The sequence below is a fragment of the Lissotriton helveticus genome, chromosome 12, assembly GCF_964261635.1.
Source record: "Lissotriton helveticus chromosome 12, aLisHel1.1, whole genome shotgun sequence".
Taxonomy (NCBI): Eukaryota; Metazoa; Chordata; class Amphibia; order Caudata; family Salamandridae; genus Lissotriton; species Lissotriton helveticus.
The window spans coordinates 725,374,173-725,399,999 of record NC_136073.1 but is presented as its reverse complement, the minus strand read 5'-3'; the positions used below and the strand labels follow the sequence as shown (position 1 = coordinate 725,399,999).

At 47.2% G+C, this 25,827-nt stretch overlaps 1 protein-coding gene across 8 annotated transcripts in view; it reads right to left on the bottom strand.

Moving 5' to 3' along the window:
* The window catches only part of ARHGEF2 (Rho/Rac guanine nucleotide exchange factor 2), an 876,584-nt gene that overhangs the window by 72,980 nt on the left and 777,777 nt on the right, over positions 1 to 25,827 (bottom strand). For all 8 annotated transcript variants that reach the window (XM_078668338.1, XM_078668336.1, XM_078668334.1 and 5 more), the window contains 2 exons: positions 19,034 to 19,101; positions 11,177 to 11,240 (listed from right to left, as the gene is read on the bottom strand). In XM_078668338.1, coding sequence (XP_078524464.1) covers positions 11,177 to 11,240; positions 19,034 to 19,101 — 132 coding nt within the window. The remainder of the gene's footprint in view (positions 1 to 11,176; positions 11,241 to 19,033; positions 19,102 to 25,827) is intronic.

The window sequence follows — 25,827 nt, the reverse complement described above, 5'->3', positions numbered from 1 at the left end:
CGGTGTCCTGTTCCGAGAACACCTTTGGTCTAGAACTGTGTCTCGTGTTCAGAGTATATTCTACTTCCAGGACTGTCTCTTGTTCCGAGAACACACTTTCTATAGAATTGTGTGTCGTGTTCAGAGTATATTCTACATCCAGGACTGTCTCTTGTTCCGAGAACACCCTTGGTCTAAAACTGTGTCTTGTGTTTAGAGTATTTTCTACTTCCAGGACTGTCTCTTGTTCCGAGAACACCCTTTCTCTAGAACTGTGTGTCGTGTTCGGAGTATATTCAACTTCCAAGTCTGTCTCTTGTTCCGAGAACACCCTTGGTCTAGAACTGTGTCCCGTGTTCAGAGTATATTCTACTTCCAGGACTGTCTCTTTTTCCGAGAGCACCCTTCTTCTAGAACTGTGTCTTGTTCTGAGTATATTCTACTTCCAGAACTGTCTCTGGTTCCGAAAGCACCCTTTCTCTAGAACTGTGTGTCATGTTCGGAGAATATTCAACTTCTAAGTCTGTCTCTTGTTCCGAGAACACCCTTTCTCTAGAACTGTCTCTCATGTTCAGAGTATAATCTACTTCCAGGACTGTCTCTTGTTCCGAGAACACCCTTTCTCTAGAACTGTGTGTCGTGTTCAGAGTATATTCTACTTCCAGGACTGTCTCTTGTTCCAAAAACACCCCGAAAACTGTGTCTTGTGTTCAGAGTATATTCTACTTCTAGAACGGTCTCTGGTTCCGAGAGCACCATTTCTCTAGAACTGTGTGTCGGGTTCGGAGTATATTCAACTTCCAAGTCTGTCTCTTGTTCCGAGAACACCCTTGGTCTAGAACTGTATCCCGTGTTCAGAGTATATTCTGCTTCCAGGACTGTCTCTTTTTCCGATCACACCCTTTTTCTAGAACTGTGTCTTGTTCTGAGTATATTCTACTTCTAGAACTGTCTCTGGTTCCAAGAGCCCCCTTTCTCTAGAACTGTGTGTCGTGTTCGGAGTATATTCTACTTCCAGGCCTGTCTCTTGTTCCGAGAACACCCTTGGTCTAAAACTGTGTCTTGTGTTCAGAGTATATTCTACTTCCAGGACTGTCTCTTGTTCCAAAAACACCCCGAAAACTGTGTCTTGTGTTCAGAGTATATTCTACTTCTAGAACGGTCTCTGGTTCCGAGAGCACCATTTCTCTAGAACTGTGTGTCGGGTTCGGAGTATATTCAACTTCCAAGTCTGTCTCTTGTTCCGAGAACACCCTTGGTCTAGAACTGTATCCCGTGTTCAGAGTATATTCTGCTTCCAGGACTGTCTCTTTTTCCGATCACACCCTTTTTCTAGAACTGTGTCTTGTTCTGAGTATATTCTACTTCCAGAACTGTCTCTGGTTCCAAGAGCCCCCTTTCTCTAGAACTGTGTGTCATGTTCAGAGAATATTCAACTTCTACGTCTGTCTCTTGTTCCGAGAGTACTCTTTCTCGAGAACTTTCTCATGTTCGGAGTATATCCTACTTCCAGGACTGTATCATTTTCCGAGAGCACCCTTCTTCTAGAACTGTGTCTTGTTCTGAGTATATTCTCCTTCCAGGACGCCCTCTTGTTCAGAGAGCACTCTTTTCTCTAGAACTGTCTCTTGTTCGGAGTTTATTCTACTTCCAGGTCTGTCTCTTGTTCCGTGGACACGGTGTTTCCAGCACTGTCTTGTTCATTGAACTCTCTGGGTCTAATTCTGCTTTGTGTTGCGAGGCACACACCACCTGGGACTGCCTCTTGTTCAAAGTCCGAGAGCACTGTCTCTTCTCCTAAGGACCATTCCATCTTGGGCTGTCTCTGCTTTGAGCTAGGCTCGGCACCTTGACGCGTCCCTATGAACAGACCTTAAGAACGGTTTCCAATCACAGATAGGTTTGTCCCTTGAGCGGGCCTCCCTAGTGTCCAGTCGTGGTCACCGCCCCAGATCTAAGCGAGACAAGCGCCTCGAGCGGCCGTCCTTGTCACAGCAACGTGACGTCATTAAGGCACAGATTGGTTTATCCTGGGCACACCATAAAGACATGTTTCCTAAAGGTTAGGGTTGAGCTGGTAAGCCTTTGTGATGCCAGCCCCATATTACACAAAGCATGCGTAGCAAGGGATCCTGCCACCACCCTCTGGAGGGGTGTATGGGGTTAGTGAAGTGGGGAAGTCCTCCCGATACAGTCTAAGGTATTTTGCAAAATGGCTCCAAGTGATGCACGGATACTTCTGTGCTTTCCAGAGTATCAAAGGCGTTAATCTTAAGCAGTAACCAAACTGGCTCACGTAACCAGCACGCAAAGCTTACTCTTTTCCTATGTAAGTTTGTTCTAAGGGAAATTCTTCCTAATAAAAAACAGCTCCTCCCGCTTCTCTTCCTTACCAACCTAACGGACCACTAACCTCCCTATCCGGACCCTGCAATTTTCCGGCTTTTTTTTTCTCAATTTGTGCCTTTTGATATTTTTGATTTATCACATCTTACACTTTTTATTGTGCTTATTTCCCATATTTTATCTTTTTGAAATCTGTCAGGCGGAGACTTTTTGTTGTTTATATACATTGATGCTATATATGTCCCCTGTCTTATTGACCTTTCTTGTCTCTAAAATGTAAAGCGCTCTGAAACCCCCGGGTCCAGCCAGCGCTATATAAAACCTCTAAAATAAATAAATACATAAATAAAATTATTCCACCATCTAGTGGTACAGTCTGGAATTGCATCTTAAAAACAGTCTATATTTAGGTGTCGACCATAGGCGGATTTAGCTTGATGCACCCAGTGTAAAGTGAGTTAAAAAGCACAAGAGAAAGAAAAGTGCAGGCCGTGGGCCAGGATACAGGACAGTACCCTCATCCCACTGCATACTGGCCTTCACGCTCAGGGTGTGAAGGGCCGAGAATGGCCCTGTTTTTGCAGGAGTGTGCAGGGTTTCCGGAGGCTGCCGTTCAGTCGCACCAGACGGGTGGGCAGACAATGAAAGCCGATGACGGCCTTAGCGCTTCCTGCTTACAAGAGCCGACTCGAAGCAGAGAGGAAATCCCCTCATATGACCGGTCGGAGACATGCAGAGTCATTTCGAAAGATTCAATCTGGACAGACACGAAGAAACAGACACTGCCCACGAAGGACGGAATACTCCATCAAAAGCATTTCACACCCTACACCTCGGCACCAGTGACGCGTTTCCAACTCCGCCTCCGTACTCAGGGGGTCTTTGGTACTCCGCCTACACCTCTGCCTTAGAAAAGCGTCACCGACAATACTACCCACTGATTATTTCTTTCCATCTACACCGCTGAATCAAGGACACACCTCGCCCAGTGCCCCTACACTGAGAGATTTCTCTCTTTGCACCCTAACACACCCCTCCTTCTGCACCTCTACACTGAGACATCTCCCTCTGCACCTTAACCCTAAGATATCTCTCCATCTACACCCCTACACCGAGACATCTCCCTCTACAATCCTGTAGAAAGAGGGTTCTTGTGTTAAAATGATGATCCTTATGCTTGGTTTAGTTTGAAGACCTTTATTAGGTTTTAAGCTTGGAGAAAGAACAACCCACAACCGCTCATCCTGGTGTTCCCGCTGCAACTTTCAAACTCACAAAAGCAGGAGAGCTCCAGAATGATCGGCATATACAAATGAAAACAGCGCCTGAGAACAGGCGCGTGACAGACAAATTGTCCTTAAAGGAATAAGGACAATTTGTCACCACAACAAATCCCTACAGTGAGACATCTCCCTCTACAACCCTACACTGAGACATCTCTCCCTTACACACTAACCCATCCCTCCTGCACCCCTACACTGATGCATCTGCCTCTGCACCTTAATCCTAAAATATCTCTCTCTCTACACCCCTACACTGAGACATCTCTCCTCCTGCACCCCTGCCTATAGGACATATCTCTCTCTACACCACAGAACTGAGTACTTCACTCTCTCTAAACCCGTGACTTATAGACAAACCTATTAAAAGTCTCCTAGACTGAGGCATCTCTCCATGTACACCCCTGCACTGATGACGTCTCCTCTACCCGACGGTAAGTACTTTGCTCCCTCTACACCCCTGCATTGAGGACACCTCTCATCTGCACCTCTGCATTAAAGTGAACTCTACACCCTTGCATGAGGACATCTCTCCCTCTGCATGGGGGGACTCACCTCCTCTCCACAGCTGATTTAGGTATACATTTCATACATCTGTTTATAACATCACCCAGTGCACTTGTGCTATAGGGACCCCTCTCCAATCACTCTGCATTGGGTCTCCTCAACCACCTCACCGTAGAGACTCCTCAAGTGGAATGAATCTACCCACCACCCCAGGGTACCAGAGGCCTCACTTGCCTTTCATGTGATTGGTCGCCTGGTCTTCGCACGACAGTCCAAACTCCTTATCGCATCACCGTACACCGTGAATACTAGACACATCCCACTATTCTCTTTTGCCCCTACAGAGAATTGTCTGGCCATTTTTCATGAACTCCGCCCGGTGCCTTCTATTCCTGTGCAAAAAGTACATGGCTCCTCCCTCGCAGAGGCATTAGGCGATCTCAGGAACAACCCTGATCTCCACCCACAGCCCTCTGACCCAAGGGCTTCTCAGCGGACATCGATCTGATATTTTCCAACCGCAAGGATATCCCAGTTCAATGCATCCTTTTCATCCACGCGAATGTCAGCGCACCCTGGCCAGTGTGCAGTGCCCAGCCTATGCACACTCTTCGTTCATCATATCATCACAGATCTTTAACTAGATGCTCTCTTTGAGGTAGAAGCCTGGCTGAAGGCGCTGCCTTCCACCTCATTACCTCACATTGTGCTACGGAATGTTTCACTGAACCCCTGGACAGGATCACCTGCGACAGAGCCCCCATCTACGGATCTTGTATCGGCAGCTCAAACACCCTTTCCCAAACAAAGGTCCTTGTTGTCATCAACCACCAATCCCCCGCTCCCGACCTCCAACCCATACTATCCTACCACGGGGCCAGAGCCCACCTAGAGACCGCCGTAGGGTACTTCGCCAATTTGTCAGACTCCTTAAATGGCTGACTTGTGCCTTGTCCACCACGGACACCTGCTCCACCTCTGAACTCTGCTGTTCTTTAAATCCCGCCACAGGCACTCCAACTTTCTTACCAGTCCACCTTATCACAAAAAAACTATACATTTAGCAATACGTGATAAATGCCATAGTACCCAGTAACTCACATCTCAGCATAAAACCTGTATAACAAAAAATAAAGAAATACAAATACTGAAACGTACATAAAACAATTACAAAAGGCATATGTAATGAATAAGAGCAGAGCTGAAGAGGGTCAGAGTAGAAAGTGTACACCTTGTTCATTACAGCAAGGGCTCAAATGATCATTGTGTAGCATAAAAAATTACTATCAATAATCTGCCAATTGTTCTCTTCAAACAAATGCCTGCTGCACATTTGATTATTTCGAGATTTATTGTAAATATAATCCGGCATAATGAGTCAATTAAATACATGCAATCTGAGTCTGTCCTAAAGCAAAACCCTTTAGCCCAGATTAAGCCCACTTCTCAGGCGCTATGAAAAAAATGACAATACCTACTGGTAATGGAAAGAAATTGCAGCCATCTTAAGATTCATCCGCGCATTGTCACCAGCGCGAGAGAGCTGCCCTGCCTCCAGGCAGGGAGGGGCCTCCGCGACAGCTTGATTATGACAAAGTTTGCGAGCCACACACAGAATTGCAGCTCCTCTTACAATCTCCAAGAGGCTCAATTTCCGTCCACACAACACCAGCAAACAAAATGGCTGCCTGTTGCGGGTCACAGGGTGTTGAACTCTTCAGCTGTTCAAGATGGAGGACAACCGCTTACTTTTGTCGAACTTGGCAACGACACGCAGCTCTTCTTCAATATTGAATTCTAAAGAGAAGTGAGTGTTTTTGTTGCTCACCTGTATTGAAAGGGTGCGTCTGTAGTTCAGTAAAAACATATCTCCATAAAAGCCTCATTATGAGTAGCCTGGAAAATGTGTCGGGCTTTCTGCACCCCAAGAGTTACCGATAACAGGGGTACCAGTAACGAGAAAGAACGAGTTTACACTAGAGAAGGGCATAACTTGGGTGAAGACGGATGACATTACAGCGAGTACTACCCCGAGTGTTGACGTTAAATATTCCACCAACACTAGAGACGCCATTCTTTTAGATTGACAGCACGACTAATATTTATAGAGGGGGGGAAAGCTATTTTTAGACACCCCTCAACAACAAGGACCTCACGTGGAGCCTGTTATCCATTCTCTGACAGTAGGTAATAGTAAAAATAGGAGAAACCTGCACTGACACGTCATCCTTCAGTGGGGTGCTGCAGACCTGGATGCGCTGGCAGCGTAACAATGGCGGGGTCCAGATTTATAATAAGAGCCAACATGCCCAGCAAACTGTGAAAACCTTTGGTCCACTTTTCTGCAGCGCCGGCTTATGTTGCAGACATCAATCTCTACCTTTGCTGTGGTCCCTGATGAAACCCACTAGGCATAACTTTGCAGAAAAGGGTAGTCTCATAGGAAGGCATTATGGGCTTAACTATGATGTCACAGTCAGCCTCTGACTCCACCTACGGTCAACACATAAGCAAAAAAAAAGTTTCTTTTTAAGCCATATTTCTTTGGACATAACCGATAGATGGTGGAATACTGCCTTGCCTGTGAATCTATAATAAATTCACAGTATAAATGTTCTGGTTCTTGGGCCAGACAATAGAATGGCTTTAGACATATGTGCTTTAAAGGAACTCCCACTAAAACAGAAACTTAAGCATTGCTTTAAAAAGGAGGACATATTTTGTAAAATAACCATACAAAAACAAGAAATTCAAAAACTCGAGTCAACAACTACACTGCTGCCGGGACTCTCTGGTTCTCAAGCCAACAGCGGCTCCTCTCATTACAATGAGAAGGACGTCTGCAAAGGAAGACAGCTGAAGGAAGAGAACGAGCCGATCCGCTTCCCCGGGGACTTTACACACATCTGTTTAAAAGTGTAGCTTTATTTGAGATTTGTGTATAATAGTGCTCTTGGATGTCTCTTTGGAGCATTTTGATAGGCTGGAGACCTTTTTTTTTTTAAGGGGGCGGGGAATAGAAGAAAATGTCTTCTGGTCAAACAGCCGTTAAAATCTGCACACCGAGGAATAATGACGGCTTCAACTGCACCTACTGTAGTCTGTTTCAGAACAGATATGCCTTTGGGGAAGCACTAGCGAGATGGACTATTGGTGTCTCACTCTCTACTACTGCAGGGTCAATAAGGTATACTTTTCTGGATTTTCTGCCCAGCTGACCACTGGCATTCGATAGGCTGACAGAGATGGGACAGTTTTGAGTCGTCTGGGGTGTGCTCATGTAAAGACTTGCTGGGTAGACTGAGTCCACTGACCTTCGCTCACTCTGTAATTGCCAACTGAGGCAGACATCATGACCGCTGACGTGAAGGTTTTTATCAAGATATCATGTGGGCTACATATCGGTGATGTGCTGCAGTCTGAGGTCATTTTGGTATGAAGGTCCTAGAATGCACTACAATAGGTGAGACTGTCCATCCCCATTGTCGGGAGGTGCACGATCGTCTGTTTCTTTAGGATCCTCTGGAGAAGCTGTGAGGGATGGAAAGCAGAGCACAGGGCCGCGCGGACAAGATGGACCAATGAAAGATCATTGTTGGAAGGAACGCTCACATTCCATGCAGAGGGTGTGATGGTAGTGTTGCCCATAGTCGCTACCCACTTGAAATGATAGAGTATTGATGCTCTGGGCCAGTAGGAACACTGATGGATTTTTTTAAGGACTGAGGTTGGCTTGCATCCAGTTCTGAAACTGATTTTGACTGCCTACTTTTTGGCCCTAGTCATCCTGTATGCTGTAGCATCAGGCACAGATTAGATCATTGTTGACAACGAGCAGCAATCTAGCGAAGTGTAGACAGGTTGGTGTAAAACAGGATTGCAGACGGCCCAATCCTGGGTCGTGGCACGGGTGATCACAAAAACTGGGGAAGGTGCAGAAATATCTTCACTGGTTAAGACAGGAAGGTTGATCAAGAAGGATTTAACCCAGCACACTAGAGGCCCGGTTATGCTCATGAGGCATGAGGTGAAGATGGCGTACCCGAGCTTTGTGGGAACCGACTCCTCTCTAACCAGTTAACTGCATTAATTAGTTTAGTAGTGAAAAGCATTGGGAAGGGGAGCCCCGGGTTTTGCTGTAAAATGTTACAGGTGGCCAAAGCTCTGGTGAGAAATCTCCAGAATCAATAAACTAAAGTGTGAGCTCAGATTGGAATTATTCAAGATGCCTCATCGTGACCGACATGTACCAATCCTTCCTTGCCCTGCCTGCACCCTCCTAAGACCTTCAAAGTATTTACAGGCAAGGCAGAGTTTAGGCCTTCCATGATGACAGGGATCAACTGCTTGAAGCAGCAATTGGGTGCTCCAAAAAACATACTTCATGGAGGTACCAGAGTTAAGACCTTGAAGCACTCATAGGAAAATGTATGCAAAGGCATGGGCGTCAGCAGGGGGGGGGGGGTTAGAAGGAGGGGCACTTGCCCCCCCCCCATGGAGCGCCTTTCCTTGCCCCCCTACGCACGCCCATGTGCACAAATGCATCCCAGAGGGAGGCCTGACGGGGGCTCGTCCTAAGGCACAACATCATGTTTTGTCCTTAAATTTAGGCTTTGCAGGGGAACAGAGCTGTTCCCCTGCAAAAGGCCTCAGCTCCCTGATGGGGCCCCTCGCACTCATCTGAGCACAAGAGCAGCCCCATCCCGCCCATTGTCATTCTGTGTGGGGCTGATTGCCCCATACAGAATGACAATCGGTCAGTCTGGGCTGGCACAGCATGTGGTGGCCTCCTCCAGCCTCAGTCCAGGGCAGGGCATTCTGTCACCTGCAAGTGCAAAAACGCCCATGCTGCTGCTAGGTGAGAATCCAGTTAGCCAAAGGAAGGTGGTGAAAGAAGTTGAATGGAAAGGATTATAGTTATAGTATAGCAGCCATAGTTGCTGCTTTTGATTTTATGCAACTAACAACCATAGACAAAGCCAATAGTTCTGGCTTGTTGTAGGTGTAACGTTACTTGTTCTAAGTGTAACGTTACTTGTTGTATTATATATCTGGATGCAATGACAGAAGCAACAAAAATACCAGTCAGGCGGCACATTATATTAAGCACAGATTTGTAGCTTATGTGTTTTGAGCCACGCATTTTATCACATCAAACACCCTTTTGGAGAGACCCCCCCTACTTTTTTCATCCCACTTAAAGCTCTGGAAACAACACCATGTCACAGTCGCCACACGTCAAGGCACTGTGCATCATGCATGACTCATGCCTTCCACTTTTTCAGATTGCCTTTGTGCAGGGGCATAGTGAACCCTGCTCCAGCCCACCCTTTGCTTTAGGAACTACAGTGAAGGTGGAGTTCTTGATGGGTCTCATAATTAATGTAAAAAGGTGGGTGAGTAAGTTAGTGAAGGGATGGGTGGATGGATGGCTGGATAGAGGAGTGAAATGATGGATGGATGGATGAGTGAAAGGGTGGATGACGGGCGAGTGAATGGGTGGATGGATTGATGAATTGATAAGTGAAAGGGTGGATTGATGAATTGATAAGTGAAAGGGTGAATGGATGGACGGATGAGTGAAAGGAGGGATTTAAGTCTGTATGAGTGAGTGAAAGGGCGGGTAGATGGAGAAAAGTATGGATAGATGACTGAAGGAGTGAAAGGATGGATGAATGATAGGTTCAATGGATGGATTCATGAGTGGATGAGTAGCTGGATGGGTGGGTGGATGGAAGGATGGATGGCTAAGTGAAAGGGGAATTGAAAGAGGATGGGGGTGGGTAAATGGATGAGTGAACGGGTGAGTGGCTGGATGGATGAGTTAATGGATGGATGGGTGGAAGAGTGGATGGATGAGTGTATGGATGGATAGGATGAAAGTATGGATGGATGATGGATGAGTAAAAGGGTGGATTGAGGGATGGATGAGTGAAATGATGGATGGAAGGAAACGTGATGGATAGGTTTGTAAATGGATGAATATGGACATGGATGCAGCCGCGGTCTGTAGTGGGAGTAGCTGCCGGGCGGTGACGTCGGGAGGGGGAGGGGCAGGGTGGGGGGTAGTAATCTATGGATTACGGAGCTTTACAGGTAAGTAAACATATAAATAAATAAAACAAATTTTGTTGCGTGCACTGTATCGCATTTGGGGATGCAGTGCACGCAACTAAATTCGACCAGTTTCAAATGCAGAATTCACCACTTTTTTTTATCAGCTTGGCCTGTGCATTACCCGATCCTGATTGTCTGCCATTTTAGCCCCGGCCCTATTGATTAACATTAGCTGCGTCCCTTCGTTTGCCAGGTTAGCCCCCCCTGGAAAAATTTCTGCGGATGCCCATGTGCAAAGGTGCTTTTCTTTATGAACATGCCATAAACCAAAAACCAAATCCCAGTGCCACTGAACAGAAAGGACTCTCGCAATTACAAATAAGAAGGAAACCAGTCTGAAGAGTGCCACTGAAGACCAGAGAGGCTACAGTAGCCTCAGCGGCATAAAATGGCTCCCAGCACTGCTCTGTGAAACTACAGATTGGCGAATACCATACCCGGAAATTTATTGTACTCCCCAATATCAGTTTTTCTGGGTGAACTATTACCAGATGACTGTATAGAACGTGGAATAACTGAGGAACTTGAGGTTTACACATGATGTTTGAATGTAATTCCCACAATCAGGATGTTTTGTTTGAACATATTCCATCACCTGACAAAATGAGCTTTTCGGAAACCTTGGTTGCAGTAATACCACTAATTGTAGGATACGGATTCAGGTGGAAACTCACACTTCAGCCTCATTTGTAATCCAAAAATACTCTAAAAGTGGGTCTTTGTGGCAACTGGCAAGTGTGCTTTTCTTTCTCGTCCACATTTTTGCCACCAGATGCTTGCCCTACCAAAAACACGGTCCCAGAGGGCTTGGATCTACGCTAGCAATATAAAACAAAAGGGAAACACAAAGTTGGCATGCTGTGACACCCTTTCTGTGCCCTGCTGTGAAATATAGTAGGTCTTTCCACGAATCCAACAAAATCCCACTCAATGCGATGCTTACTCACTTTTGTTCCGCAGAGACACGTTTTGAAGCGCAGAGTTGTTCTTTTGAAGCGCTGCTTTCTGCACCTGAAAAAGGAGAAATGATACAAATCAAGCCACCAGGCACAACTAAATAAATTAATATAGAACCACCACATCCCTACATCAGCGCCATCTTTGACCGCCTCCCAGTCAGGTCTTCCCTGCTGCTGATAGGCCATGAGCTGTCAGGCTGAGGACAGCATCCATGGAGATGAGATCTTTGGTGATCACCATGAACTTCAGTGCAAGATTCACGGGCTGGAATCTGCCAGCTTCTGTCCCGCCACAGTAGAGTATGTTGGGAGACCTGGACTATGCGATACCATTCCCTTGTAGGTGCCTCCTTTTTAGGTTTTGACTAGCGATGCATGCGTACGAAGTACGCATGCGCTAGGAAAAAATCTTATGAGCTGTGTTTGGAGTCGGGTCTACGCCCCCTCCTCTCATTGGCTAGCTCCATAAATGGAGACTAGCCATTGGGAGGAGGGGGCGTCCGTCAATCTCGGACCAGATTCGGGGGCGTTCCCGAGAATTTTTGGCTTTTGGCTACGTCACGCGACGTCAGCCAAAAGCCGGGAACGCCCCCGAATCTGGTCCGGCATGGTCACCCTGCCTGCCAGACGCTGCTCCCTCATTCCTCGCTCTGCTCGCAGCCCTCCGTGCCCACGCCTCATTGTCCTTTGCACATTTTATACAAACACGCACGTGCGCTTTTCGAACCTTTTTACTCCGCATTCGAGATGCCGCCCCAAAGGTTCTTACGATGCAGGACGTTATTCAGGCAATACAAGGTTCTTACAGTGTTGGACGGTATTCAAGCCGCTACTCTACGTACGGAACCTTGGAGACCGCAGTGTAATTGGGTATAAAGGAGCCAGGCGGGCGCCTTGTAGGCCTCTGCGCTGGGGGTGTCCCTCGGTGTCATTAGTGTCAGTGATGGTGTCTGAACACCCATGGAGGGGCAGGGCCTCGTTCGCCAGCAGCCTATCGCCCCCTCCACCATAGCCGTGTTACCCACCCCTCGAGTCCGAGCCTCTCTCCGCCTCCCCAGTGCAGCGGCCTCGGTTCGGCGGGATTAATATTTCAACATTTCAGGATAGACGCTTTACCGCTTTTGACATTAAAACGAGAGTGCAGTCAAGGGAGAGAGTGCGTCTTATCACCCGCGATCCGAGGACCAGCAGCAAAACGCGTCATTTAGTCGTCAGGCATCAGCCACGCTCACACTCCATTACAAACTTTGATTTTTTTTTTCACCACTCCTTCGGCCTCGTTTTTGCCGTGGAGCGGATAGGCTCTTAGGCGCTACAATAGAATCTTCAAAAAGAGAACATGCTCACCAATGAGCAGTTAAATAGATAAAAAGAAAGAAAAGCATACCCCCTTGGGTGGAGAGGGGAGGGGGGCGGTATTGCACTGACTGATGATATAGCGCCAAAAACACTGCAATTTGACTATTTGCGAATAAGTAATTGTTATATAAAGTAAAAAGACATCATTTTTGACGCCTTGCAGCCAAGGCTTGACATCATCTTTCACGCGCTACTTTAAAGATTACATAACCATCTGATCAGGAAACGCTCAACCCACTGAGCTATAGAGCCTTTTATTTGTTCCGTCCCATGGCAGCAAAACGATCTTCGGCAACCCCACTTATATTGGCAGGCAACCCTACAAATGTGCACTAATACTCGAAGATTTCTGAAGGAAACCAAGTATAACATGCACAAGTTTTCTTGATGCTACAGTGCTGCATGTGGCTGCATGCAGCTTCGAGCTGCTAGCCCAGATCAGAGGTTCGGGAATACTCACCGACTCCCCGTTATAAATCCGTTCATAGCAATCAATTCCAGGGGTGAATTGGGGGGCAGGTCGGAGCACCCCTCTCTGTATGTAGGCGAGAGAGGTGCTGTAATTGGAATGTCGGCAGTCATATCTGCTGTCACTGTATTGACTTTCGCTCCCCGGGATGATATTATCGAGATGGCCGAACCTCTCTGGCTGTCAGAAGGGCTGAGACAGGCGAGCCCCCGGCCTGGGGGGAGGGGGAGAGGCGAAAATGTACACCAGCCAAGATAATGTGAAGCGAACATTTCCTGCTGACAGTACGCCCCCCCCCCCCTCCGTTTGGGAAAAAAGGGCTCTGCCGGATGAGTGTGGGGTGAAGGGTGGGGGCTTTGGGTAAGGAGCCGCATCTGCTGCTGAAAAGGGCACGAGGAGTTAGAATTAGTTGTAATAGATAATAAAAGGGCATGACTGGGACCTGCGGGTGTGCCCGCCGATGACAGCAGAGGAAGAGGGGCCGGAGCAGGAATGTGAATATAACGGCAGCCGGTCAGACCAGCAGCCCCTATTGGCACAAAACAAATAATTCCAATCCCTCCTATGGCGCATGGGCACCGGACAGCAGAGCTACCTGTCTGTGGGAGCTGAGGGCAGAGGCGGGCATTTTGGACACGCGTGTGTCCCACCAAGTCAAGTGCGCAGTTAAGATCCTCATAAGGCCCCTAGTTAGAACACAAGGTCCAATTCAACCGCCTCTAGGAGCAAGTTCCAAATACAATCATAGGATCAGTTTTCAACCGTGGGTTATGGTGGCCAAAACATGCTTAGTACACTGACAAATAACCGGAAAAAAGATTTTCTGGATGAAATCAGAGGCTGACGTCCTTTTGGCGCCTCCTGCACGCCGACCTCGTTTAAGACGCGCCCTTGAAGTCATTGTGTCACACTTCACTCAGGATCTAAAAACATTCATTTTTTTCGTGCGACCACATGTTCCATGTGAAATAATGGACATAATCATATCGAATCACATGCATTGGTTAGTTAAAACTTAAATTACTCGCAGTTACAAATAATCAATAATTTGAATGTGTTTTAGGCAGCCCCTCTGGCAGCTCCAACAGGTGCTGATGTTTTTGGCTGGATATATAAACATGGATGAGCTGGACGGATTCCACGTCTTCAATGTAGTGTCTTCAGAAATAAAATAAATAAAAGATCGCAGGCACTTTCCAAATAAGATGTTTCACTTCTCATGTGAGAGGTTAAGGTTCTGCGGGATGTGACACCCCGGAACAAAATGGCGTCGCCTCCGTTCCCCGCCTATCACCAGCTGCATCAACAAGTCTCAATGAACGGCTGCTTCCGGACTGCCCCGGAATAAGGGTATTTGGATAATGTTCAAATAAAATGTGTACACTGATGACCGTGAAGTGCATTGGGCACGTTCTTTTTCTAGAAAACTTGTCAAACAGCCCAGGTGGAACGAACCCACATTCCAAAAGAGGTTACATATAAACACAACTAAATGTACTAATGTAAAGAAAATGGGCCGGTGGGCTTTAACTAAATGAATATATGATTCTAACGTACAGCCCTTTTGCGTTCCCTGGTTCAAACGATTCATATTCCACGCGATGTAATGTGCAATGTATGCAGAACCCCACACGAAAATTATGTTAATACAATATCTAGTTTTTAGGTTTTGACTGGCGATGCGCACGTAGTGCGCATGCGCCAAAAACCTTATGCCTTGGGCTCGTCAATACTCATATTCTCATGTGCGCGCACACACACAAGCCCGAGCATACATGCACATACAAAGCAGTCCGCACACTTTCTTTTAAAAAACTTCTGTGGATGCAACATTGGGTAGCTGCATCGGCCCTCGGATGTCCACGGGAGCCTCCTGCATTTCCGGTCTGACAGACTTGTGCCTCCGTGTGCCCCTGTTGCCTGCTTGTGCCTCCGTGTGCCCCTGTTGCCTGCTTGTGCCTCCGTGTGCCCCTGTTGCCTGCTTGTGCCTCTGTTTTCGTGCCCCTGTTGCCTGCTTGTGCTTCCGTGTGCCCCTGTTGCCTGCTTGTGCGTCCGTGTGCCCCAGTTGCCTGCTTGTGCTTCCGTGTGCCCCTGTTGCCTGCTTGTGCCTCCGTGTGCCCCTGTTGCCTGCTTGTGCCTCCGTGTGCCCCTGTTGCCTGCTTGTGCTGTGTGGGTGTCTGTGGAAGGCTCTGTGTGGGTGTGTGTGTGCAGAGCTTTGTGTGGCTGTGTGTGTGGGGGGCTTTGTGTGGCTGTGTGTGTGGGGGGCTCTGTGTGGCTGTGTGTGTGGGGGGCTCTGTGTGGCTGTGTGTGTGTGGGGGGGGCTCTGTGTGTGTTTGTGTGTGTCATTTGCGAGAGATAAAGCTAGTGGCATTGTAAATGACAATGCCATTTATTTATTTTAAAAAAAAACATAAATAAAAATAATGTCAAGAGCAATGCCAATAGCTCTAACTTTAACAAAGGCAAAACCATTGCATTGTAAATGCTTGTTCTACCTTTATTTTCCTGCCTGCAAGTTTTTCATTGCTATCATAGGATCTCGGTTGTTGTTGTCTTTTTCTGCTTTTAGCAAAGTTATTTACTCAGGCCAACCTAGAACACGAGCCCCATTTCTTAACAGAATGGACGGATGGATTCCTAAAAGCAGAGCTCATCTGTGTAGGACGGATACAAGGTTTCCTAGGACACACACACATTTGCTTAAAATGATGGGCAGATGCATTCCTAGAAAGTGAACTCATTTCCTTAGTAGCAAGGAGAGAAGTATTTCTAGAACCCGAGCCCCGTTTTCTTAGGAGAACGGACAGACTTATTCCTTGACCGAGAACTCAGGTCTTTAGCAGGATGGATAGAAGGATTCCTAAAATCTGAACCCATTTCCTAAGTCTTATGGATGGAAAGATTGCTAGAACCCAAACCAATTTCCCTAGAAGGCGGACAGATGGATTCATAGAACCCGAGCGCATTTCTTCAGTAGGAAAGGTACAATTATTCCTAAAACCTACGCCGACTTCCTTATTAGGACAGGTAGAAGCATTCTTAGGACGTAGCCCATTTCCTGAGCAGAACATTTAGAAGGATTCCTGGAACACAAGCCTTTTTTCTCAGTAGGACACCTAGCAGGACTTCTAAAATCTGACCCATTTCCTCAGGAGGGAGACAGAAGGATTCCCAGCTCTTGGGTGCTATTGGCAAAGACCAAACAACCACAAGTCTGTACAGATTACACAGCACCTTCCATTTCCTCAACTCTCTATCCTCTCCACTGAGTTCTTGCATTAAACGCCATCATACCACTTAAAATCTGCACCCAGCACTGCCACCCTTCTGCCTCGCGTTCCAGGGTAAACGGTCACTGCACAGTCTAGTCTCCCAACAGTGCCACTGGTCATCTCTGGGCATCTGCAGGAGTGCATGAGAGCTATGACCCAGCACGTTTCAAAGTTCTACAGTCCAGCGTCCATTTTGGTTGCACATGTGTGCATTTAACACTACAAGCTGCAACAGCGGAACATGATGCATGAATTCTCCAGAATGCACAAAGAATCCTTACAAGGTGGCAACTCCTGTCACCAACCATATTCCTTGGGTGGCATCCCTTCCTGTGTCTGCGATTTCTTCATCAATTAACTTAACAAAACGTTGAAAGATGGTTTTGCACACATCGCATGCGATGAGCTAAAAACCATATGCATGTAAGGCACAATGCACTAGATCTCTCATGTCACCACTTGCCTACCACATGCCCTGACCTCATCCCCACACCTGCAAAGTGGTTGCATGGTCACTTCAGCAGATACTGACCTGTAGTGAGTGTCCCACAGTAAAAAGGGTCACGGCCTGACTTCAACCAGTCTGGCTATGGACCCTCTTGTGGCACGTGGACCACATGGACACAGAACGAAGACACTTGGCACCACTGTAATGGCACCCTTATGGAAAGCACACTTCTGGGGCGAGTAACCCTAAAGGAAAAATTAAGAATCTGTACACAATATAAACTTTACTTCATTATTTAAGCTCATTATATTTTTGTGATGTGGTTAGATCTGGATTTTGACAACACAGCTGTCAGAGATCTATTGCTGATTAGATGCATGGAGTGGACTTTGGTTTCACTGCTGAGGTCTTTGCCAATCGCATCCTTGATAAGCCCGGGGGGGGGGGGGGGGGGTGTCTCCGACTTAATGCAACTGGTTGTTTAGGTGCATTCTACCGCCTCCACTCCTGTGCTTAGGTTGAACAGCATGAGTGACTACTTGACATTTGCTTGTCGAGTTGACAAACAAATGTATTTTATTTGTAAAAGCGCCCAATGCTGCGCTATCACTTTAATGGCGGCCACACCACTTTCTTTAGATGCAGCTTGTCTAAAGAAAGGGGAGCGGTCGCCATTTAAGTGAAAATACGGTATGGGGCACGTTTACAAAAAAAAGCATTTGTTTTTCGAGTTGGCATTATTGTTAATAAAAATGTAAAAGTGGGCGCCGTGCTGAAACTATAACGCGGCGCCCAGAGGCAAAGTGGGCACCCTTGCAGGAAAGCACATCGTGCCTGCAATAGAGGAAAATCATTAAAGAAAATAGTGCTCACAGACTGTAGATAAAACAGGCAGTGTAACAACGTAAATAAAAAGTCCAGTTCTCATGGGAGGATACAAATGCAGACAAGGCAGTACTAAGGAGGGACTACTACGCTTATTCATGAATTAAAAACAACAATTTAGAAACAACAGTAACAGGAGCCAATTGAATAGATGGACAGAAAATGGGCAGAGCTTCAAGCCATACCTGAACACAGCATGCCTCTCAGAGTAGCGCCTGCGCTGGCCAGGCTCGACCTAAAAAAACTGTGCCTATTAAATCTGAGAATATCAAAGGCTTTAAAGCTGTTTTACGGATTTATGTTGTAACTGTTTTCATATTATAGGGCCTAAGCAAGCATCTATTTTACAAGAAACTGCAGAACAGTATTATACACGACAGGCTTATTATGTGAGATTCATGCAGAATAGTATTATGTATGACATTTTTATTATGTAAGATTCGAACACCAGAGCTTTAAAAGATACCAAATGTGCAGAATTAATCTCAACACTGTACTCTTTTGAAATAAATAGAGAACACGGATGTAAACACGGATTTCCATAAACACTCAGAAAAAATCATGACAAAGAACAAGTCATTCTTTCCACCCTGTCGGAATTACTTTCATTTAACTAGGTTGAGTTATCTTTTTTCGGCCCCCGTCTCCCCTCCTCAGTGCACTTGAGATGTTGCCCTACCTGGGCAAAATGATCATCTATAAAATGCTAAGATTTTAGAGTATCATTACCTGGTACTTTTCATAATCATGAACTAAAAGACAAATGTGACTGAAATTAGCAAATTTTGGGCACATAGTGAATTGTGTACACGTGCAGGAAATCATTAGTTACACTGGAAAATCGTCATCAGGGGAGGGGACTTTAGTATTGTCAGTGGTCTTGCATATGTGGGAGATGCATGCAGTGGCATAGTGTGCTGTACTCACGGGTACCACAGTCGAAAGCATCCTATGAAATTAGGTACACCAATTAATGAATAAACATAAATAATGCACAGCTGCAGGTATATGTCTTGTCCTGCCGGAAAACCTTTTTATTTTTTTACTACTGAAGTACTTGGACTATTCTTGTGTTTTTAAGAAGATTAGCACAACAATGGTGTGAAGGGTCAACACAGAGGGAAGGGAGCTCCTGGGGAGGGCTCGACATTGACTTGGTTGTTTATATGATGTAAATAATATCTCAGCTTGTGCTCTGGACCACGGGACAGGAGGATGCTCCAGAAAACAAGTGAACATTTTAGGTACTCTGAGCTCTGGCCCTGCAACCTGAATTTCTAGGAAAAGACACCTAGGAAAAGACACCTTTCCATGTCCACTTTAATCAAACCTCTTCTAAGTGAATATTGACTGTCACAGGACCAAGCATTGTTCACATCGTCATCACGTCTCTGCATGCCGCAGCCTCTCACCTTCTGTTTGACCTTGGTACAGTTGGCCAGAGTGTCCTTGCAGCGATTGTGGATGGTGACATTGCATGCTGGAAACAAAGGGAAAAGAACAGACCATTAGCAACACATATTCATCATCTCGTGGACGCAGACAGGCCTAGAGTGAAATCTGATTATTTTTTGATTAGAGAGGTCTATCAAGGGCTGCTTGGCTGGGGCTAAGTCAGTAACACGTCAGCTGCTGCAGGGGGTGTAGTAGCCGTTTAGTTTTACTGCTCGCAAGAGTAGCTGCTCCTAGAGCCATGGCCAGAAGTACAGAAAACTGGTGGCCTTTGATGTAAATGGTGTATCTGCCAGAGCCGTGTAGATCACAGCAAATCACATTTAGAGCCATAAAATACTGTTCACTGTAAGCCCCCTTTACGATCCACCACCAGCTGCTCGTGCAGTCCTTGATTGGACACTATATGTTTATTTATGGGGTTTAATATAGAGCAGACTTTACCCAAAGGTGTTAGAGCGATTTGCGCTAGAACTAGAATATTGGAAGAGCATCAAAGGTTAAAGCAGTCAGATATACAGAATAGCAGTGGATTTCGAATCTTAGACTTATATATTTTGATATGTTACAAATCCAGATATTTAAACACCGATGTAAAGCTGCTTATACAAAGTAGTGCTTTGCTGCTCCCAAGCGTGGAAGGAAACCTATTGTTACAATAATGGGTATCCCTTTCTTCCTCAGAATTAGGGCATTTAGTATAGTTATGAACAATGTTGATTCTGTCAGATATATTAATTGAAATTTCTAGAAAGTGGTCTTATGCGGCTCTTCATGCTGTTTCAAGGCAAGCACAGAACTATCCTGGAGTTCAACACACATTTATTTCCCATTATAGACTAATTTGGAGTTTTAATAATCAGACAATTCCCACTACTGCATAACTAGAAGTTTTAAACTCTGGTTTTTCCATATGGGGGTGTCCCTTTGTGACACAATGTGTACAGGCACAATTTGTTGGATTCCTTCAAGAGGGTGTTCCCACTAATCTTGCCCTGATGAAGACCTGCTTCCCTCAAAACCAATACTAAATGAAACGAAACATTGATGATATTTCTGTTTAATGCTTTGATTTTATACTGATGAAACTGGCAATACTATGTGAAATTGAATTGATTTCCTGTATGTACGAGCGAATTTGCTTCAACCATTAGTTATTTATCTATCACCTGTTAACCTCCCATCAGCACTGTGCTACTGCACTTATTCTGTGTTGTAGAAAACGTCTTATTGTTACTGCTTCAACTGTTGTCAAACACAGTGTCACTCAGTGAGCTTTCTCAAAATACGTGTCTTGTACTTCCATCAATTGACGAAGAGGAGAACCCTTTCCAGGAATCTTCATAGAAACTACAATCATCTCTATTGTAAATGCATCCGACAGAATCAACACTGTGTATAACTCTCGGAGTGGCAGGGAGTGAAGCGTGAGTCTACAGCGCTTGGCATGGACAGAGGGTACATATGATATTGAGGGGGGTAAAAGCTCAGTCAGCATCAGAAACTGTGAAAGGGTCGATACAACTCGACGGAGACCCCAGGCTGGACAGTTAGAGCTTAATCCAGCCCTTTTTCCCACTTTTTTTTTAAACACAAACCTAGTATTAGAGAACTTCAAAAGAGAACTTATTACATTTACAGTGTTTTTAGGTCGAGCCTGTCCCATTCCGTAGGAATGGATAGGATCGAATTCATGTCGGCAAAATCCTCTTCAAACTAAGGGGTTTCAGCCCGGCGTTTTCTTGCAGTTCACGTGAACATGCACGAGCATTCACGGCCAGGGCTTCTCCTCCCCTAGCAGCACTCCTCCCACACCAGCAACTCCCCCCTCCCACACCAGCACCTCCCCTCTCTCTCCCCGCAAACACAGCCTTGCCGTAGCAGCACTCCTCCCACACCAGCACCTCGCCCCGCCCACACCAGCACCTCCCCTCTCTCTCCCCGCAAACACAGCCTTCCTTTCATTTCTCCTCCCCCTCCCCAGCCAACTTCCCCCAGGCCGTGTTCCCTCAGATATGCTATTGCATATCGTTTGCTACCTCTTGTATTTTGTTGCTCTTGATACTTGCACAACTGTCACTATTGTCTCATGTAACGTAACGTTTGCTTTTGTAACATGCTCACTTGTAATTTTGGCTTCATGTATCTAAAAACGCCTCCCTCGCGCTCCTTTCTCCCTCTCTCCCGCTGCCTAGTCCTCCCACCCCCTCCCTCTCCAGCGCGCGCTCCACTCGCATCTGCCTGCTGCTCCCCCGCCCACCCCCCCACTCCCCCAACCAGCAATTCACACACGCAACGCAACTCATCCACGCAACCCCACTCATCGACGCAACCCCACTCATCGATGCAACGCCACTCACACACGCAATGCCACTCACACACGCAACGCCACTCACACACGCCACTCACACACGCAACGCCACTCACACACGCAACGCCACTCGCACACGCAACGCCACTCGCACACGCAACGCCACTCGCACACGCAACGCCACTCGCACATGCAACGCCACTCACACACGCAACGCCACTCACACACGCAACGCCACTCACACACGCAACGCCACTCACACACGCAACGCCACTCACACACGCAACGCCACTCACACACGCAACGCCACTCACACACGCAACGCCACTCACACACGCAACGCCACTCACCCACGCAACGCCACTCACACGCGCAACGCCACTCACACGCGCAACGCCACTCACACGTGCAACGCCACTCACACGCGCAACGCCACTCACACGCGCAACGCCACTCACACGCGCAACGCCACTCACACGCGCAACGCCACTCACACGCCCAACGCCACTCACACACGCAACGCCACTCACACACGCAACGCCACTCACAAACGCAACGCCACTCACACACGCAACGCCACTCACCCACGCAACCCCACTCACCCACGCAACCCCACTCACCCACGCAACCCCACTCACACACGCAACGCCACTCACACACGCAACACCACTCACACACGCAACGCCACTCACACATGCAACGCCACTCACACACGCAACGCCACTCACACACGCAACGCCACTCACACACGCAACGCCACTCACACGCAACGCCACTCACACACGCAATGCCACTCACACACGCCACTCACACACGCAACGCCACTCACACACGCAACGCCACTCACACACGCAACGCCACTCACACACGCAACGCCACTCACACACGCAACGCCACTCACACACGCAACGCCACTCATCATATTGTGCTGCAAAACTAAATACTTATAAGGTCCCACAAGCGAGACCTATTGGCAATGCCAATGATTGTGGGTGCAGATTGTGGGTGCAGATTGTGGGTGCAGATTGTGGGTGCAGATTCAGAGTGCAGATTCAGAGTGCAGATTCAGGGTGCAGATTCAGGGTGCAGATTCAGGGTGCAGATTCAGGGTGCAGATTCAGAGTGCAGATTCAGAGTGCAGATTCAGAGTGCAGATTCAGAGTGCAGATTGTGGGTGCAGATTGTGGGTGCAGATTGTGGGTGCAGATTCAGAGTGCAGATTCAGGGTGCAGATTGTGGGTGCAGATTGTGGGTGCAGATTGTGGGTGCAGATTCAGAGTGCAGATTCAGAGTGCAGATTGTGGGTGCAGATTGTGGGTGCAGATTGTGGGTGCAGATTGTGGGTGCAGATTGTGGGTGCAGATTGTGGGTGCAGATTCAGAGTGCAGATTCAGAGTGCAGATTGTGGGTGCAGATTCAGAGTGCAGATTCAGAGTGCAGATTCAGAGTGCAGATTCAGGGTGCAGATTCAGGGTGCAGATTCAGGGTGCAGATTCAGAGTGCGGATTGTGGGTGCAGATTGTGGGTGCAGATTGTGGGTGCAGATTCAGAGTGCAGATTCAGGGTGCAGATTGTGGGTGCAGATTGGTGGTGCAGATTGTGGGTGCAGATTGTGGGTGCTGTGGGTGCAGATTGTGGGTGCAGATTGTGGGTGCAGATTGTGGGTGCAGATTGTGGGTGCAGATTGTGGGTGCAGATTCAGAGTGCAGATTCAGAGTGCAGATTCAGAGAAAACTCAGCAGCACCACCACCACAGCATCAATCTGTGCAACCATTCAACAACAACTGGTTCAATTATGTTCTCTCAATGTTTCAAGCTTTATTACAAATGTCACAAAAAGATGTTATTTCACTTCTGTTCTTGGATTTTCATCACAATAAAATACACTGAACATAATCTTCACAAACGTTATTTACAAAAGTTTAAGCTATTGCCAATATAAATTACAATCACTTTTATTTAAGTATTAATTATTTTAAAAAATTAAAAGCCGTTGCTATTAGTAATATCAATACATCTAAGTCACGTAAATACAAAACATGTTGCATTACAAATGCTATAGTCGTCACATGTGCGAAAGTTATAACTATTGGCATTGAAGATGACAAAGCTAATAATTTAGCTATTTTCAAAATCAACACATAAATAAAAAAATTGTCATTTACAAGACCAATAGCTCAAACTTTCATAATGCGAGACCTATTGCATTGCAAATGCTTGTTTCTTTTGTAATTTTAATTGCATATATAAATATATTAACCTAATTTCCAGAGGAAAAGCGTTTTTGATATGCCAGTAACTTTGGCGCCGTTTGACGAATCTTTGCGAAATTTTGAAAACTAATGTGCTGTGTTGAAAGTTTCGGGGTGATCCGTCAAGCAGGGGTCGAGATAAAGGGGGCCCCAAAACGCTTTTTCTCCATGTTAATTTCAGCTCCCCTCCCAGCCGTATCCCCTCGCTTTCCTTAGATCTAAAAATTCATAGCTTGCAGAACCACAGGCATGGGAAACAGAGGTGTTAAAGTCCTGGTTGGTTTCTTTGTAACCCCTGCCTTCCTGCTCCCAAGGAGAGGCAGGGGCAAAGTTATTAAACAGGAAGGCAGGGGCAGCAGCTGCTACCCTGTTCTCCCCAAGTGCAAGAAAATAAGAAACCCACCGTGGGACACCAAATCGTTTTTAGCGCTTTTACCTGGAGGCGCTTGCTCCATTGGGACTTCACCTTTCCCTAAGGAACCTCGCCGCCTGTGTGTGGGGCAGGACTCTGGTTGTTGCAGGGAGGAGAGGAGGAACAGCGCAGGACTTGGGATAGCGGTTGCAGCGGGGCTGCGAGCGTTGCAGGGACTCCATTGCCCAGGAGTCCCTGCGTGACCGTCTGAGAGATTCCGGTCCGCTCTCCCTGTTGGCCCGCCCACCGCCCACTGGAGGGCTTTTTAAACCCCTGTGTTCACTCTTCCCTTGGGCCACCAAATCGTTTTTAGCGCTTTTACCTGGAGGCGCTTGCTCCATTGGGACTTCACCTTTCCCTAAGGAACCTCGCCGCCTGTGTGTGGGGCAGGACTCTGGTTGTTGCAGGGAGGAGAGGAGGAACAGTGCAGGACTTGGGATAGCGGTTGCAGCGGGGCTGCGAGCGTTGCAGGGACTCCATTGCCCAGGAGTCCCTGCGTGACCGTCTGAGAGCTTCCGGTCCGCTCTCCCTGTTGGCCCGCCCACCGCCCACTGGAGGGCTTTTTAAACCCCTGTGTTCACTCTTCCCTTGGGACACCAAATCGTTTTTAGCGCTTTTACCTGGAGGCGCTTGCTCCATTGGGACTTCACCTTTCCCTAAGGAACCTCGCCGCCTGTGTGTGGGGCAGGACTCTGGTTGTTGCAGGGAGGAGAGGAGGAACAGCGCAGGACTTGGGATAGCGGTTGCGGCGGGGCTGCGAGCGTTGCAGGGACTCCATTGCTCAGGAGTCCCTGCGTGACCGTCTGAGAGCTTCCGGTCCGCTCTCCCTGTTGGCCCGCCCAACGCCCTCTACGATCACTATATCTAGTTTCAGTACTCCCGCAGCGCGGGACGCAGCTCGGGGCGAAGACGGGCTAAGAGCGGGCCGTTTGAGGCCGTTCGAGGACGGAAAGGACTGGACTGGGCCACCCCACTGGACTAATTGTGTGCACATGTACAGGTTTTAATTACTTTTTATTTGTATTTATATTAACATGTGCTCACGGGGTACTCGTAGCAAAACTGCTAAGGGAGGGCTTAAATCAAATGGGACACTCGACGATTTCATCGTCAAGACTAACATAGCCATCGACAACGAAATCACTAAAATGCAACACAGAGTGTCATTGGAGCTCGAGGCAGCGCGAAGACTGTCTCAGGATTTAGCATTTACTAAAAAATCATCACTAGGCAATATTGCCTCGGCTAAAACTCCTGAACGCCTGTCCGGCCCACGGCCCTTGATAGTACAGGCAGCTATCCATCCCCCCCCATCAATTTTCCCACCAGAGCCACAACCCATTCCCTTGTCGACTCCTTCTAAGTTCCCCCAGACCTCGATGATAAAAATCCAAAGCCTAAACCTAGGTATCTCCAAACAATCAGACACGCTAAAGCAGCCAGCTAGTGTTAACAAAAGGGATGCTGCTCATATAAAAAAATGTCTTGCCAGATCAGCTTTTGCTCGCAAAAAGGCCAAAATTGCGAGGGCACATTTCTTTAATAATCGCCGTCTGCTGGCCTTAAATAGAGCAGGTACTAGTGCCCCGCTGGCTAATATTTGCCCTACTGGTGTGGTCACTGGTACCAGTATTGATAGCATAGATCTAGACTCAACAACGGGGGAATCACTCCCGATTTTAGTTGAGGGAGCCCCTGAGGAACTGCTAGGTGAGTCTGGTAAGCTACAGGGGGGTGACGAAGATTTCCTCAAAATTGTTTGGGACACTTTGAAAAGG